The sequence below is a fragment of the Ascaphus truei genome, chromosome 4 (genome assembly GCF_040206685.1).
Source record: "Ascaphus truei isolate aAscTru1 chromosome 4, aAscTru1.hap1, whole genome shotgun sequence".
Lineage (NCBI taxonomy): Eukaryota > Metazoa > Chordata > Amphibia > Anura > Ascaphidae > Ascaphus > Ascaphus truei.
The window spans coordinates 403329209-403347728 of NC_134486.1; the positions used below are offsets into that span (position 1 = coordinate 403329209).

General features: G+C 46.4%; 1 protein-coding gene across 3 annotated transcripts in view; it reads right to left on the minus strand.

Annotated features, from left to right (window-relative positions):
* The window catches only part of KIF13B (kinesin family member 13B), a 260575-nt gene that overhangs the window by 127533 nt on the left and 114522 nt on the right, over positions 1-18520 (minus strand). For all 3 annotated transcript variants that reach the window (XM_075598681.1, XM_075598680.1, XM_075598683.1), the window contains exons 10-14: positions 16048-16159; positions 15460-15672; positions 13167-13277; positions 7485-7619; positions 807-937 (exon numbers count right to left, since the gene is read on the minus strand). In XM_075598681.1, coding sequence (XP_075454796.1) covers positions 807-937; positions 7485-7619; positions 13167-13277; positions 15460-15672; positions 16048-16159 — 702 coding nt within the window. The remainder of the gene's footprint in view (positions 1-806; positions 938-7484; positions 7620-13166; positions 13278-15459; positions 15673-16047; positions 16160-18520) is intronic.

The following is an 18520-nucleotide window of genomic DNA, read 5'->3' on the forward strand; positions in this document are numbered from 1 at the left end:
TAATTCCTCTCCCAAGTCTGACTCCCATTGGGACATATACTGTAGCTTTTGGGTGTACTCCGAAGCCAAACAGGTCACTTCTTTGTATATTTTGAGGTTAGTCCCCTAGTGTCTGTTTCCAAAATACAGAGCTTTTCAAAATATGTAAATGGGTGCGGGGCAAACATTTGTTGTAGAATGCCCTAATCTGGAGGTATCTAAAAACTTCTGAATTGGGGATGTCTTATACCTTTTAAGACATACATTAATTGGACAATATTTCACAAGGGTTTTTCATTTGCCGAGCCTTTGGATCAATATAACTATAAATACAGGATGTGCATCTCAGCCGATTAAAGGTTGAACATGGACATATGTATTCATTTTTCAGACTCATCTACAATGCACCATGCAACTAGGTCTTTACAATGTACAGATTTGGCTTTTGTTTCCCTGGAAACTAATACAAATTGCCTTTGACAATCACGTTTACTTTTCCCCATATCCCACTCTGTCCTCATCAGAGAACAAAGAGAGATAACAGGAGAAAGAGAAGAGGGAGGAGGTGGGGGGGGGGGGCGTGTGGGAGTAGAGGATTTGTTGAACACATGGACAGACAAAAGGGAGTAGCCAGAGGAAAGGAAACACATCCCAAGTCTTAGCTCACCATGTTTACTAAGTCTCTTAAAAAAAAAAAAAAAGATTACCTAATAAGCCCCATGTGAGATGAAGATGAAGGGTACTTGACTTCCTTGTTGATAGGTCAGCAAGCCTTTGCATAGTAAATGCGATCATGAACACTGGCGATTGGTTGCCCCATACTTTACCTGGTGTTTTTCATTGGTGTCACTGTGACTTGCCCTTCGGGGGTGATGTCAATGATGCAGTGCTCAGGCAGAATTCCCATGCCACAAAGCTGGATGTCTTGGGAGTCATCTGATCCTATTAAAGTGTGATCCTGAAGAAGATTCACAGAGTGGTCAACAATACTCACAGAATAACTTCATTACACATATCTAGCTTTGCATTGAAAGTTTAATACGTCCGGCAGTCTCAAATCTATTGACACTTGCCTATACATCAGCAATAGTCGATGACAAATAGATTAGAAGACAATGGTCACAAGCTATTTCCCAAAGCTCCGCTCTGAGCAGGAATACCATGCAGGGGCGAGGGTCTCTGAGCAGGAATACCCTGCTGGGGCGAGGGTCTCTGAGCAGGAATACCATGCTGGGGCGAGGGTCTCTGAGCAGGAATACCCTGCTGGGGGCGAGAGTCTCTGAGCAGGAATACCATGCTGGGGGTGAGGGTCTCTGAGCAGGAATACCATGCTGGGGCGAGGGTCTCTGAGCAGGAATACCATGCTGGGGCGAGGGTCTCTGAGCAGGAATACCATGCTGGGGCGAGGGTCTCTGAGCAGGAATACCATGCTGGGGCGAGGGTCTCTGAGCAGGAATACCATGCTGGGGCGAGGGTCTCTGAACAGCATTTCTCTTTAGAAATGGTTGGAGCCAAGTAACTGACTCTTGGGGGGATATTTGTTAAACTGCGATTGTGCTGATCCGGGCGCTACAGGAATACATTGGAATACCTTCCTCACGGTGAATGCTCCATTCCCACAGAGATGCTGGGTGCGGTGATCAGCCGATGCTGCAGGCTGCTCACATAATTACACAAACTTGTGTGATCACGCAAGCAATGTGTAAAATAAAACTTTTAATTTAAAACATGACTTAGTCTGGAGTGCGTTATCACACAAGTTTATACGATCCGGGCACTATCACAGAGAGATTCAAAGTGATGTCAACAGGCGTTTTCTATGCGACTGCCCCAAATGGCACTATTGCAGCCTAAAATATAACCCCCCTCAAAGTCTAATGTACAGATTAATGACATTCACACATCATCATACAGTAAATGCCATCATTCAACTTCCACAAGTAAAATGGCAAAGTTTAATACATTCATGGAATTAAAGCAGACAGGGTGGATTGTGTTGGCTCACATTTACCAGGTAGTCTTCAGCCAAAACACACCCTCCATTGCTGGAAGACACCTTACGGCAGGAGGCTGCATAGAGAAGATGGCCTATTATGTCTGGGAAGAAGATAACAAGCCTCAGTAGTTGGGACAGGATTTGCTCTCTGACAGCAAAAGGCAACGGCCTGAGGAAGAGACAAGGAGGTTCCAGAAGGAAAGGGGAGTGCTGTGTATACTAGCAGGGGTGGCTGAATTTGGGGAGTGTGCAGTGGGCTCATTTATTTTCAAAGTGCGTGGTATTTGAAAGCCTGTAACTTTTTGTCTTTTCTCCTGCCTGAGCCAGCAGTGGGCGTGGTTAGTTTATTGCTAACCTAACACCTGCTGGGTGCCCCTATTGAAACAGAGGTTTCTCACGAATCCTAAGCTTGCGTGTACTGATCTGTGTGACTGGTTGATTTCGAGTGCTGGTTGTATTAAGTGTGCAGTTAGAACCAGAAGGAGTTAAACAAGGTATAGTAGTATATTGAAGTACAGTTTATTATTGGTGCTTATAACTTCATAGTTGCAATAATGAGCAGGATTGAGAATGCCACTCAATGCACATCTTGCCACATGTATGTGCACATGGAGCTGCTGTTCCAAGGAGCATACCGCTGTGAGAGGTGTGAGCGGGTGGTCTCATTAGAGCAGTGTTTCCCAACTCCAGTCCTCATGGAACCCCAACAGGTCAGGTCTTAAGGATATCCCTGCTCCAGCACAGGTGACTCAGTCAAAATTACTGAGTCGCTGATTGACCCACATGTGCTGGAGCAGGGATATCCTTAAGCCCTGACCTGTAGGGGTTCCTTGAGGACTGGAGTTGGGAAACACTGCTTTAGAGTCAGAGATTGCTGATCTGAAGAGGAAACTTGCAATATTAAGGGACATTGACAAATCTTGAAAGGGGGTTTAGAGCTCACTGAGCAGGCCCTTGCTTCGACTAGTGGTGCAGATGGTGGGGCTGTTTGTGAGGAGCAGGTAGGTAGCTGGGTAACAGTTAGAAGGGGAAGCAGGGGCAATAGGGAGAGATAGGCCAGTTCTAAGCTGACCCATCCCAATAGATTTGCCATATTGAGTGAAGATATTGGGAGTGTCAGGGCAGAAATGGCAAGGCTAGGGGAAACTGATTCCTCTAGCAGCCAGAGGAATAGTTTCTCCGGCACAGAGGGGACTCAAGCTGCTCAGATACAAAGAAAGATTGCGGTGGTAGGGGACTCCATTATTAGGTCTGTTGCCATGACCGCATGAATCGAACAGTTTGTTGTCTCCCGGGTGCTCGGGTTCGGCACATTGTGGATCAGGTAGACAGATTGTTGGGAGGGGCTGGGATTGACACCAATGACAAAGTTTGAGAAAGATGGAGAGTTCTAAAAAATTATTATAATTATTCGGGATCTAGGCCAAAAGCTTAAGGCAAGGACCTCCAAGTGCCATGCGCTAACGCAGGGAGAGTCAGAGATTAAGGCGGCTAATGTATGGCTAAGAAAGTGATGTAGGAAGGAGGGTTTTGGGTTTTTAGAGCACTGGGACTCCTTTTCTGAGAGCTGCCATCATTAGGCTAGGGACGGATTGCACTTCAATGAAGAGGAATCTTCTGTGCTAGGAGAGAGAAGGCAAAGGCTGAGCCACCTGCGCTGAAGCAGGGATATCCTGAAAACCTGACCTGTTGGTGGCCCTTGAGGACTGGTGTTGGCCACTACTGCCCTACAGAATCCCTAATCAGCAGTTTTTAGTGTTAGTAATGACATCCAAAAGCCCTTGTAAAGCTACACTATGCATTACTGACCCTTCTGACCATGAAGACGTTAGCGTTCCAGAGTGTCCGTGTTCTGCAGGCTGCCTGGTGCAAGCATGGAGTCACTAGAGGGGGGTATTCACCCTTTGGCTTTAAACCAAAATGCCCACACACCAGCACTATGCTATTCAGACACACATTACAGATAAGAAAAGATTTGCTTGTTATGCTGGGATATTTGGTTTCCCAGTTTCCATGATGGTCTGATTACTAAGCCAATGTAAAAATAACACACTCGCTCACTTCATAACTGCACCTCTTGACACAGCAAAAACTGCTCCGGGCCAGTTGGGGAAAGAGACGACATTTGCAATGACCTTAACTAGTTTGTGCTTGTGCTGCACAAATACAAAACCAGGAATACGCGTGAGAAATGGGCCAGGTTTGCAGAAAATGATCACAATTTGACCACATTAGCTAAGGGTTGAGAAATAGATTTCATTTTTTTTTTTTTCATTCAATTTGAATAATCCACATGAATTTTTTTTTGGGATGTTGCTACTTGAAGTTAAAATCAAAGCAGAAGTTTGGCGATGCAAGATCTCATCGGGGGATACATCAAGGTAACTCCGGGGTGAAAAAAAAAACCAGTGTTTTCCCTTTTCCGTCAATTTATCCAGTTGCTTTAGTCCAATACTCGACTTCCATTGTGCAAGCGATTGTAATTTGGGGGAAATCAATGAGTTAAATGACTGGCATAACGTCGCAGCATATCAGATCCGGCGTCACTGTGCGTTACATTTTCCTGTCTCTCTAGCATCACTACCCTCAAACGCAAGAAACATTCTTATCTTGAGGCTACGAGTCAACATCAACTTCTTTTTCCCATTGTAATACACTTGGTATATGCCTCAACATCCAGGATACACCAACACTAATATAATGAAACTGAAATACGGGGGTTCACAAAGGGGCGGTTGATAGATATCTATATATAGAAATTGTATATAAGCATATCATAGCTTTTACAACATAAACAACTTGTCCTAATTGTAGGGGCACTGAGCTCCATTCAATTCACCTTCTAATTGTTCTTGTGTATGTATGTAAATTTGTTATGCTTTCTGTTACCCAGCCTAGCGATTCCAGTTGTCATACAACATATATAGTGTTTAAATCTCTAGTCTAATATCTATTGGCACACATACATATATGAGGTCTACTTATGCTCCTCAATATGATCCCTGATTAGATTAGGGCAACCAGATATTATGGCACTACAACTAATTGACCATATAGGCTAAGGCATAGACCAGTACTGTTAAATGTATACATTATGTAATTTTCTCTTCTTATAATATACATAGATATCGCCTGTCTGGGTAATAGGGACATTTGGTTCATTATGTGTTCATCATTCATTTTTAATTAGAACCCGTCACGGAGTTAAAGTTTTTAATGTAATTGTATGCAAGCATCCAATCAGTCACAGGAGGTGGGTATATATACCAGGGGTGGGGAGACACAATGGTATTATGCCCCTGAGGAAGCCCTAGAGGAGAAACGCGTAGGGCAGACCCTGCAGTCATTGCAGACATTGCAAACCGAGCAGAGTGAGACGCGCTGCAGAACGGAGTGGAGATAGCGCTGTGACGTCATCGGAGGTCGAAGTCTCGCGAGAATTGGAGCCGGAGCACGTGACGCAGAAGTAAACCAGGCTAGCAGCAGTGCAGTGGACCGGACACCTTACTCTACGAGTGTGAGAGACTCAATTCAAACTCTCAACTGCTTGATATTATTTCACACCATGTGAGTGAGAAACTGTTTGTTATTTTTTAGATAGTTTTTATAATAAAAGGTTTTACACTATCTCTGTTCCATTGTCCCTCTTCCCCCCCCCCCCTCCCCGGTGAGCTCTATTCTATGTTAAGGAGACACGCAGCTGCAGATGAAAAGGTGACCCCTGAAGCAAGCAGCACATGTGGAGAGTCTGAGATCCATGCAAACAACGAAATACCAATAGCAGTGTTCCTGAATCCCAGTGGTGGATTAAAGGCTTATATTTGGCTGATTAAGTGTAAGTGTATACCTTACCACCTTAACTCTGAAAGTAACAGACATACTGCCCTATGATATTTTTCCCTTTGTTTCTTTCCTGGCTTATTTGCGCCTAGGTTATTTCTTCTCTACATTATCCATTGCAGCAAGTGTGGAGCCGCAGACCTAATTGGCTGCATTCAAGCAAGAATAGACTGCAAGGTATAACACCTCCTGTTTGACTGATTGGCCAGGGGTAGTTAATATTTTCTTTACTACAATCCCACTAAGTGTTTGGAATTTGCGCTGATTGTAATCTGTTCTCTCGATATCTATATATCTACCCATCATAAAAACCAAAATAGGCCCAGCACACTTGGACTTCAATAAGTGGAGTTTATTTACCCGGTAAACGCCGTTTCAGTCCCCGTCGGGATCTCCGAAACGTCAACCACCGTGTAAATAAACTCTGCTTATTGAAGAAGTCAAAGTGTGCTGGATCGATTTTGCTTTAAAGCTACGTATAAATACCTACCCATCCGTGACACCATGGCAAAGCGTATTATACCAGTGCCTTACTTTCAATGACCACACACACTATTAGATTTGCATTGTAATAATAATAAGCATGTTCTTGTATAGCGCTGCTGGTTTTACGTAGCGCTTTGCAGAGACATTTTGCAGGCACAGGTCCCAGCCCCGTGGAGCTTACCATCTATGTTTTTGGTGCCTGAGGCACAGGGAGATAAAGTGACTTGCCCAAGGTCACAAGGAGTCGACACCGGGAATTGAACCAGGCTCCCCTGCTTCAAACTCAGTGCCAGTCAGTGTCTTTACTCACTGAGCCGCTCCTTCTCCCATTATAAGAATATGTTACCATCAATTATATTAGAGGGTGCAGGAATATGCTATACAAGTCCCTTTACTCCACTCCAGTACTACATAGCCAGTCCTAAAATTAAGTTGGTATAAACGGCCTTTACTTTTCCCATTTTTCATCCTACAGACTGCACTGTGAAAAGCACCAGTATTTTTCCATTTCAGAGAAACCGCGATAAACATTTTTTTTTAAAGGACCTCTTGAAAATTAGAGTCGTTGGGATCGTCTAAAAAAAAATATTTCCCAGATATCACGAAGGAACGGAAATGTCACCTTCTGTAAGGCGTGGTTTGTGTCTCTCTTAAGCCGTGGCTGATAGAGAAACGTGTCACGGGTCCCTCTGACAGAGATTGAACATAGATGTTAGGTTCGCATTAATCTCTCATCCTTAACAATAAACATTGAAGCAAAACGCATTGTGCGGGGTCCGAAAAAGATGTCTACTATGTCCCCGCTATTAAATCAAGGGAGAGGCTTTCTAACACAACATTGGTTCTTTAAAAAGAAAGCAGAGCGTTGGACGGGTTGTTAATAAAAAGGGCGGTGGTATTCTGGGTGTTAAAATTAGTGGTACTGTGAAGCCCCTCATACTATCGCAGTCCAAACCCTGCTGTGCTTTATTATACAAGATATAGAACAGAAGCGGCCAACTCCCGTCCTCAAGAGCTACAACCAGGTCAGGTTTTCAGGATATCCCTGCTTCAGCACAGGTGGCTCAATCAGTGCTGAAGCAGGGATATCCTGACCTGTTGGTAGCTTGAGGGCGGCAGTTGCCCACCCCCGATATACTGTGGAACAATGGTTACGAGCCGTTCCCCCTCCACCACATCTCACCTTTAGGTAGTAAACCAGGAGCTCATTGAGTGCTGGGTCTGCATTTAAATTAACCAAGAAACATTTATTGTCGCCAACTTTAATCCCTGAAGACTGGAGCGATATCCCCAGGCTTTCCAGCTGCTTTTGACGCTCCTGTAAGAGAAGAAAAAATATAGAAGTAGTTCTCACACACATACTACTGAAGAGAACAAAGTATTTAACCAGTAGGTGGTGCTGTAGTAACATCAAACGGATTCTGGTAAGAACGACTTCCACCAGGTATGAATACAGCGCTGTACTTACAAGAGGCAATACAGTACTCCTTAAAGCTGCAGTTCAAGCAATATCCTGCATGTGTGTTTTTTTTTTAATAAATCAGTTCTGTAGTAATAAAAAATACTTTTAGCATTTTCTGTTTTAAAAAAAAAAAAAAACAATTTTGAAATACCAATTTTCTTGTAATCTATTTTAACAAGCATGCGTGTTCCTATAGCAACCATTTACATTCCCCATATTTAAAGATGTCGCCAAACTTCACCGACCAATAGACGGAGAACGAATTGACCGGTAGCTATGCAGTTCTTTAGGTAAGTAGAGATTGCCCACATGAAATTATTGAAGTTAAAAAAAAAAAAAAAAAAACCGGGAGCTTGAACTGCAGCTTTAAGAGACTTTATGGAGCTGAAAAAAACCCTCTGGCCCATTCACTGGCATATTCTGGCTACCAAAGTGTCTATGGAGTAGCATCGCTTAGCAAATATGGTCTGTAATGTTAATGCAAGTAGCGGAGGTGTGTTTCTCAACTTAATAGCTTTTAAATTTAGGACTGAAAGTTCTGCACCAAATGGCTCAACTGCAGGTCCAGGGCACCACGCTCACGCTTTTACACACAGTGCGAGAAAACGCCTCGAAACCCCTTAGCATTTTCACATATTTTACATACACGGTATTTCAAAGCTAAAATGTTATTTAAGTAATAATCCCCGGAGAACAGGGCATTACTGGCCAATAATGCCCTGGCTGGAAGAGTTGAAGGGCCGAGGCGAAATGTAGGCATTTTTTTTCTTTTACATTTTTCATTGTAGTTATATTGATTATTATCAGCATGATCGTCTACATTGTTTTGCTTTTACTGCAAGTTGATTAAAAGTAAATTGTACATACACACAGCCACACACACACCAGCCCCCCATTATAAACAAACACATGGCAGTTTCCTCCCCTCTACACACTCTGAAGCCCCCCCCTCCTCCACCCTCACAAAACACACTGCAGCCCTCCTCCACCCTCACAAAACACACAGCAGCCCCTTGTAAACCCATAAAACTGCACGCGCGCGCGCACACACACACACACACACACACACACACACACACACACACACACACACACACTGCAGCCCTCCTCCACCCTCTACACCCACTGAGACACTGCAGCCCCCCCTCTACACCCACAAAACACACACCAGCAGCCCCCCTGTAAACTTACACACTCAAAAACCACTCTGCACCCCATCTCCACCAACAAAACACACACTGAAGGCAAACATTGCAGCCACTCCTCTACACCCACAAAACACACTACAGACAGACACACACACTACAGACAGACACACACACACACTACAGACACACACACACACACACACTACAGACAGACACACACACTACAGACAGACACACTACAGACAGACAGACAGACAGACAGACACACAAAACAGACTTTGCCACCTCTACATCCACAAAACACACACCAGCAGCCCCCCTTCTACACCCACTGCAGCCCTCCTGTAAACCCCCACACTGGACACACACACACACACACACACACACACACCACTCTGCACCCCATCTCCACCCACAAAACACACACTGAAGCACCCCCTCTACACCCACACAGCAGACACACCAACAAAACAGACCCTGCTGCCCCCTCTACACCCACCAAACACACAAAACACACACTAACAGAAGACACACACTAATAAAACACTGCTGGCCCCCATTATACCCACAATACACACAACAGACACACAAACCTTTCCCCTCACTCTCCTGTGCGGAGCTCTCTGCAGGCTGGGAGGGGGAGGAGTCAGTGCCTGGCTGCAGGCTGGGAGGGGGAGGAGTCAGTGCCTGGCTGCAGACAGGGAGGGGGAGGAGTCAGTGCCTGGCTGCAGACAGGGTGGGGGAGGAGTCAGTACTTGGCTGCAGGGAGGGTGGGGGAGGAGTCAGTGCCTAGCTGCAGGCAGGGAGGGGGAGGAGTCGGTGCCTGGCTGCAGGCTGGAAGGGGGAGGAGTCAGTGCAAAGCTGCAGGCAGAGTGGGGGAGGAGTCAGTGCCTGGCTGCAGGCATGGAGGGGGAGGAGTCAGTGCCTGGTTGCAGACAGGGAGGGGGAGGAGTCAGTGCCTGGCTGCAGGCAGGAAGGGGGAGGAGTCAGTGCCTAGCTGCAGGCAGGGAGGAGTCGGTGCCTGGCTGCAGGCTGGGAGGGGGAGGAGTCAGTGCCCAGCTGCAGGCAGGGAGGGGGAGGAGTCAGTGCCTAACTGCAGGCAGGGAGGGGGAGGAGTAGGTGCCTGGCTGCAGGCTGGGAGGGGGAGGAGTCGGTGCCTGGCTGCAGGCAGGGAGGGGGAGGAGTCAGTGCCTGGCTGCAGGCAGGGAGGGGGAGGAGTCAGTGCCTGGCTGCAGGCAGGGAGGGGGAGGAGTCAGTGCCTGGCTGCAGGCTGGGAGGGGGAGGAGTCAGTGCCTAGCTGCAGGCAGGGAGGGGGAGGAGTAGGTGCCTGGCTGCAGGCTGGGAGGGGGAGGAGTCAGTGCCTGGCTGCAGGCTGGGAGGGGGAGGAGTCAGTGCCTGGCTGCAGACAGGGAGGGGGAGGAGTCAGTGCCTGGCTGCAGACAGGGTGGGGGAGGAGTCAGTACTTGGCTGCAGGGAGGGTGGGGGAGGAGTCAGTGCCTAGCTGCAGGCAGGGAGGGGGAGGAGTCGGTGCCTGGCTGCAGGCTGGAAGGGGGAGAAGTCAGTGCAAAGCTGCAGGCAGAGTGGGGGAGGAGTCAGTGCCTGGCTGCAGGCATGGAGGGGGAGGAGTCAGTGCCTGGTTGCAGACAGGGAGGGGGAGGAGTCAGTGCCTGGCTGCAGGCAGGAAGGGGGAGGAGTCAGTGCCTAGCTGCAGGCAGGGAGGAGTCGGTGCCTGGCTGCAGGCAGGGAGGGGGAGGAGTCAGTGCCTAACTGCAGGCAGGGAGGGGGAGGAGTCAGTGCCCAGCTGCAGGCAGGGAGGGGGAGGAGTCAGTGCCTAACTGCAGGCAGGGAGGGGGAGGAGTAGGTGCCTGGCTGCAGGCTGGGAGGGGGAGGAGTCGGTGCCTGGCTGCAGGCTGGGAGGGGGAGGAGTCAGTGCCTGGCTGCAGGCAGGGAGGGGGAGGAGTCAGTGCCTGGCTGCAGGCAGGGAGGGAGAGGAGTCAGTGCCTGGCTGCAGGCTGGGAGGGGGAGGAGTCAGTGCCTAGCTGCAGGCAGGGAGGGGGAGGAGTAGGTGCCTGGCTGCAGGCTGGGAGGGGGAGGAGTCAGTGCCTGGCTGCAGGCAGGGAGGGGGAGGAGTCAGTGCCTGGCTGCAGGCAGGGTGGGTGAGGAGTCGGTGCCTGGCTGCAGGCTGGGAGGGGGAGGAGTCAGTGCCTGGCTGCAGGCGGGGAGGAGTCAGTGCCCAGCTGCAGGCAGGGAGGGGAAGGAGTCAGTGCCTAGCTGCAGGCAGGGAGGGGAAGGAGTCAGTGTCTGGCTGCAGGCAGGGAGGGGGAGGAGTCAGTGTCTGGCTGCAGGCAGGGAGGGGGAGGAGTCAGTGTCTGGCTGCAGGCTGGGAGGGGGAGGAGTCAGTGCCTGGCTGCAGGCAGGGAGGGGGAGGAGTCAGTGCCTAGCTGCAGGCAGGGAGGGGAAGGAGTCGGTGTCTGGCTGCAGGCTGGGAGGGGGAGGAGTCAGTGCCTGGCTGCAGGAAGGGAGGGGGAGGAGTCAGTGCCTGGCAGCAGGCAGGGTGGGGGAGGAGTCGGTGCCTTGCTGCTGCCTCCTGTCCAATCACCTCCCCTGTCTAAGAGCTAATCTCACTCTTTGTGAATGAAAATGGAAAGCCGATTGGCTGAAAAACTTGACAGGGTGCCAAAAATGCCAGTCCATTACTGACTGAATAATGCCCGAAATTTTAACCAATCAGAGAGCAGGGATTTCAATAATACCTGGAATTTGACAGCTTTATCCTATAATAGATCTTAATCTAAGTCCTAACAATAGATAAAGATAACCCGATCAAACAAACAACACACAAACATGATACTTTTTCAACATTTATTTATCCACAAATGATTCAGTATCCATGTGTGAAAAAGTATGTGACCCTTTAGATTCAGTACCTGGTGGCGCCCCCTTGTGCAGCAATGACTTCAATTATGTCTTCAACTGTCCCCTGTAACTGCTGGTCAGTCTCGCAAATCGTGTGTGTGTGTGTGTGTGTGTGTGTGTGTGTGTGTGTGTGTGTGTGTGTGTGTGTGTGTGTGTGTGTGTGTGTGTGTGTGTGTGTGTGTGTGTGTGTGTGTGTGTGTGTGTGTGTTCAACTACTGCACAGCGCCTCACTTTAACAAACTGCACCTACGGTATATGCTATGTCTTACATAGATATATGTATGTACATACATGTTAAAAATATACATATATTATATATTTATGTAATCTACTGTACATATGCGCTATATATATTATATATATTTATCTGCTGTAACCTAGTTTAAAGTGCATTCATTTGTACCGTATGGTTGAATTATGATCACTTGCTCCCAACACTCACAGGGGTTCCCCACTCCATTCCTAAATCACCCACTGTGCCCGGGGGTTCACATAATGTATTTAGTGCGTTTACCTCACCTTCTTATACCTCTGTGATTGCTCTACCAGATACGCCCCCGACAGGGTCTGTTTACATTTCCTTACAAATAGATGTGGGGATTAGATTAGTTCATCCCAGGTGCTCTATGTATTAGCCCGGACCCTGCGTAAAGCCACGTGGCTCCCGCTATGTGAATTACATGGTGACTATTTACTTTGCTAATAATATTGTGTTTGTATTTTCACTTGTTGACCTGCTGCTCTCTTTTTTCCACCTGGTTTATTAGGGCCTATGCCTTCCCAGGGCTAATATGGTCCCCCCTTGTACTGTATATAGTATCTACTTGTTATGAGGCATTTAATAACCGTCCCGCTCTCTTTCACATATTGGATACTTCACCTCGCTATGTATATCTTGATGCACAACAGGGGAATATTTCGTTAGCACAAGTTTTATTTTACATATATATTTTATTTTGCCCTACCCTCCCTTTCACAGTGGCACAGGGTCAGGAGACGGGTCCAAGTGTAGACAGAAAAGGCGTTGCTTTAATAAAATCACCTCGTTCTTCACTTCAAGACCCGTGAGTGCTTGACTAAATTCTTTAGTGTGCGTGTGCGTGTGCGTGTGTGTGTGCGCGTGTATGTATGTATATATATATATATATATATATATATATATATATATATATATATATATATATATATATATATATATAAAAATATATATATATATATATATATATATATATATATATATAATTAGAGCGCCAATGGAACATTTGAAATGGGGCACACCCGCGTTCCATGCATGCGGACTATGGAAACATCATATGAAAACAAAGGCTCGTGTACAAACCTGCGCGATTTCCTCGGTCATTCTCAACTTCTCTTCCCAAGTCACTGTCATTTCCTGGATCAGTTTCTCAGATTCTTGCAGCCGTTCTTTCAAATCCGGGGCTTTCATAGACTGCTCAGAAAAATGAAAGACATATATATATATATTTTTTAATGTAAAAAATGATAACACAATTAACAATTACGACAATAAGGAAACGTATGTTCCTGACTCAGGTCAGTAGCTTCGTTAACTCCCGCATACTTAAAAGGCCATTAGCACGTAATAATGGATATTGCAGCTTAGTCAATATACCCGTATATATGAGTCATGAAATCAGTTTACGAATGAAATGAATGAGTCATGAAATCAGTTTACGTTGTTAGAAGCTGCATAGGGTTGTAGGCTCTAGAACAGAGGGGTGGCGACTCTAGTCGACTCAAGGGCCACCACTAACTCAGGTTTTCAGGATATCCCTGCTTCAGCACAGGTGGCTCAGTCTTCGACTGTGCTCTGTCTTCCCTGCTTCACCTGTGCTGAAGCAGGGATATCCTGAAAATCTGACCTGTTGCTGCCCTTGAGGACTGGAGTTGCCCCACCCCTGTTCTAGAATCGGGGTTGAGAGGGTTTGAGATAAGACCCATATCTCCATTTAATCTGTGTCCCATGTCACTCCTCAATTCTCCTCCTCAGTTTTAAAGCTTTACACTCTTCTGCCCCTCCTTACATCTCAGCCCTAATTTCTCATTATGCACCACCCCGACTCTTGCGTTCTGCTCAAGGATGTCTTCTTTCTACCCCCTTTGTATCTAAATCCCTCTCCCGCCTTAAACCTTTCTCACGGACTGCCCCACACCTCTGGAATGCCCTTTCCCTCAATATCCGACTAGCACCCTCTCTATCCACATTTAAGACCCACCTTAAAACACACCTGTTGACTGAGCCACCTGTGCTGAAGCAGGGACTGTTTGACCCACCTGTGCTGAAGCAGGGATATCCTGAAAACCTGACCAGTTTGAGGCCCTTATGGACTGGCATTGGCCACCCCTGCACCAGAAATAACTTGCGCACTAAACCTCTGGAAGCCATCTGGACATCATATATACGATTGGGAAACGGAAACTATTTCAGATGGGTAAAAGCAAGACGCAGTGTGGGCACAGGAATGCGTCACCCTGCATGGCCACGACAACCCCAAAGGCGGCAGCACGTTTTACAGAACACTGGGATCGGACATTCACACAGAGTGCTGGCCATCCTCAGTGGAAAGCTGCAGGTGGAAAAGGGTCGGCCAATGTTAACGTACAATTATTCGAGCATGGTAAAGCACAGGATGGGGTGGGGGGTCGTCGGGGCTGCGCGGCACGGCTACTCCTGCCAAAACCCAGCACATGATCCCCGCAGGAATGAAGGGTGGGTCAGGATGGGCATGGATTCAAGCTTGGTAAACATTCCTCAGAGAAGAATCCGGCTTGCATACTCACAGATGAGATCAGTATATAAAAGGAACCGGCTGGGCGAGTGTCCCAGACGTGTACAGGGTCCTACTCTGCACACAGGTCACACGCCCGTTTGGGGGTGAAGGAGCATTATGTTACCCAAGTAAATTAACCCTTTCAAAGTCTCAATATCTTTGCCAAGATTAAAAAAAAAAAAAAAAGAAGAAGAAGCACAGCAGCTGGGACACCATCAGTAGTAGAGACGTATTAGGGACATTGGTAACCCAACTGCAGGGTGCATTCATGGATACACAGTACATTTAAAGTGTCAATCCATTTAGTACTGGAGGGGGCTGCAACATTCCCCCCCCCCCCCCCCAAGCATAGAGCAAGTTTAAAATGAATCATTGTGCAAGAAATGAGGAAGTTGTAAAAACTGGGACTTTTTGGTCTTCTCATAAAGCTCATATCTGCAAATGTAAATGGATATACACACACACACACACACACACACACACACACACACACACACACACACACACACACGGTACCGCACTACAAACCATCAGCAATAATTAAGGTGCACAGTAAAATGATATACAGGAACCAGTACACACAATAGTGTGTATGTGTGTGGTGTGTGTGTGTGGGGTGTGTGTGTCTGTATTTATTTCTCTTGAGAATGACTTATAGGGGATGGGGTAAAAATATCTTAGTGGACCTCTGGTGGTCCAGAGACCCCAGTTTGTGAACGGCAGCAGCATAATGATCACACAAACACAGAAATCGCTGAAGAAGGCTGCTTCTCGCGACATCTCTCAGACCCCATATAGACATGTCATGCCTCCACCTGAGGAGCAGGTTTCGCAGCCCACCTCGGCTTGAGTGAGCTGATCCCGCAGCTTCTCCACCTCCTCGCGCAGCTCCCGGATGATTCGAGCGTTGGGGTCCTCATTCACCACTGCATGGTTGACGATGCTCTTTGCCCGGTCTGCATACCTTAGTGTGGAAAGTGTCTCGTCATAGTTATCGGCTGAAGGGCTGACCGTGGCGACCATGGCTGTTTTACTATTCCCACCCAGACTGTCCTGCAATGATAAAGAGGAGAAGGTGTGTGGACGCCTGAATAAAAGAAGATCTATTGGAACTCGAGATGGACGCATGAAAAAAGGACTTAATTTAACAGTTTGTTCTTTGTATGCAGACTAACTAGCGAAATGTGCCCACTGGTATTTACCAAGGACAATAGTAAATAGACCATTTTCTCTTGTGAAGATATGCCATATTACCAAGATGATCAGCAGTTATGTTATTGCAATCAGAGCATCAACTTTGAAGTTCTAGCGCTGCCCTATAGCGCACAGCAATGCCGAAGGATAACTGCATGGCTAGGATCACAAGACAATGTCGTGCACCTGAGAGGGACAACAAACACACAGAATATGAGCAGTCCTGGCACTTACCTTCAGCAGCCATGTCAGCACCGAGTCCCGATACGGAACAAACTTATTCTTATTTTTGCCGGCCCCTTGGTCTGCCAGAGCCGAGATAACCAACCCGAGGGTGGTGAGGGACCTGGTCGAAATAAAATACCACACAGTAAAGAATGGGCGATGGTAACTGTGCATAATAGCCAGTATTCCCAGTATGTGCCATCAATGAAGCACAACGGAGATGGAAGGTTAGTGTGGTTAAAGCAGCAAAACATGTGAAATCAGTTCTGTAGTATTAGATAGTGACTGTATTTTTTATTCAACTCTTAATGCCATTTTTGTATGAGTTTTAAAGCATCCTTTGATTTCTATAGCAGGGTAAGGACCTCCTCAGCAGTGCAAGATCTTTGCAACACTTTCCTGTTTGTGATCATTTGTTGCCTATGTGCCCAGCAGTTTGAGCTGCAAACGGTAACAATAGATAAAGTTACCTTTGTAATATCAGGATACATTATAGCTGTTTAGTTACACTGACTGAAGGATTGATTGAAGCAGAAAGGCGGCCATAATGTTAGTCACACAATCAGGATTGTTACAGATTTATAACGAAAGCACCAAACGATTGCCAGCTTAGGTAACAATGTACAATTATACATCGTCACATGCTTTACATATACAAATAAGAAAATAAGGGGGGGAGGGGGAGAGAATGCAGTATTGCTGCTTGAAGTGGCATTTCCTGTTGGTAAGGGACGATACATCCCCCACGTACCCCTTGAGATGTACATGTTGTTGTGTATAATGATGTTGAGCACCATCATACTGTATACATTTGGGGAACCCCAACACTCCTCCTCAAGGACAAATTACAATTAAATTACATGCTTCCACAATATCAGAATTACGAGCTTGATGTATATAAAGGAGACTACTTGGTGTACATCTGTGTGCATGTATACACACACACACAGATAATATATGTGTATATACATACACATCCCTTGACAAAGCACATATGCGAAACGGCCGCCGGGATAGCTGCTCGTCTCCACGGGCACTTTGTCGCTCCTTTAGCAATCACTTCTAACAGACCACGGAGAGAAAGCTGCTCGTTTCCACGGGCACTTTGATACTGATTTCGCAAGTATTCCTACCGGACCACGAACTCGCTCACTCCTATAAGACCTGAGACCCGCTATTCTACTATAATGTTAGATTTATCTAACTCACATAGCGGACCAGGGTACTGAGCAGACAAACATTACACTGGTATAGAGTTACCATACTCAGCAGTGGGAGACCTACAAGTATGCTTCTGGCAGCCGATAGTGAGTAACTACTCCCCTATGAGCTGGGGTTAATTACTACACTACTGCCCCCATGTGCGTTATGCACTAGAAGTACTCACTACTAACACCAGCATGTACTGTTACATTACTTGGGACAGTGCCTGATATTTATAGTTAGGCATTTATTATCGCTCCCATTATTTCAGTTTCTGTATCACAGGACCAAAGCACTATGCTTACTGTTGTCCCTCAGATACATTTACCCAGCGTATACCACTACCTACATGCTTTGGTCCGATTGACCAGTATCATTGCGGTTGATTTTATGTGGATTGGTGGCACCGTTCAGACCACGGTAATACAAGCTAGAGAGCCTCCCTACTCTAGACTCTTAGATATACACAGGTATCTAAGTCATTGATGCATTTCCACAGCTGTTAAATACCACAGCATATGCATAAGTTACCGTTATCACGGTATATGTTCCAACCAGAGAGCTCCTTTATTCTAGGCTCTTAGATACACACAGGTATCAGAGTGATACAATATATGCAATTTGTAGCTGTTAAAATACCACAGCATATGCATATGGTAACCGTTATTACCACGGTATATATCGCTTCTTCATATTGCAGTACATATTAACCCTTTATGACACAATAATCACCACCAGGAAGCCAGTATACTACCAGCGAGCTTCCATAGTCCTATACATACAGTAACCGTTACTACCACAGAATATGTGAACCGCTGCTCTTACCACGGTAACCACCAATGTACATATTAATACAGTTTTTATAGCAGCGTGGTCGTGGGAGGGGGGAGCTGGCTTAGAAACTCTCTTCCTCCTAGTAGGCTCATCTTCGATTCGTCGGGCTCTTTTAACCATTGTAATATTCATAGAGCTATTATCGCTCTTACCTACGGTCTATGATTCTGTTAGGCCTTATATGATGGGCAAGATATAGATACCCATACATATATTGCTACCCTGTGAGCAGCACGTTGGCGCACCAGGGACATATTTTAATTCCCATTGTTTTAATATTTACTATACTATTAAAAGGTTTTCAATGATTACATAATACTCATCACTTGTCCAGTGGGTTTCCCAAATTCCGTTGCTACACTGATCTATATCATTACTAACACAATACTCCCTCGGAGCGATATGGAGTGCTTTAATTAGGGGTCTTTACTGGATCACTGGCCCA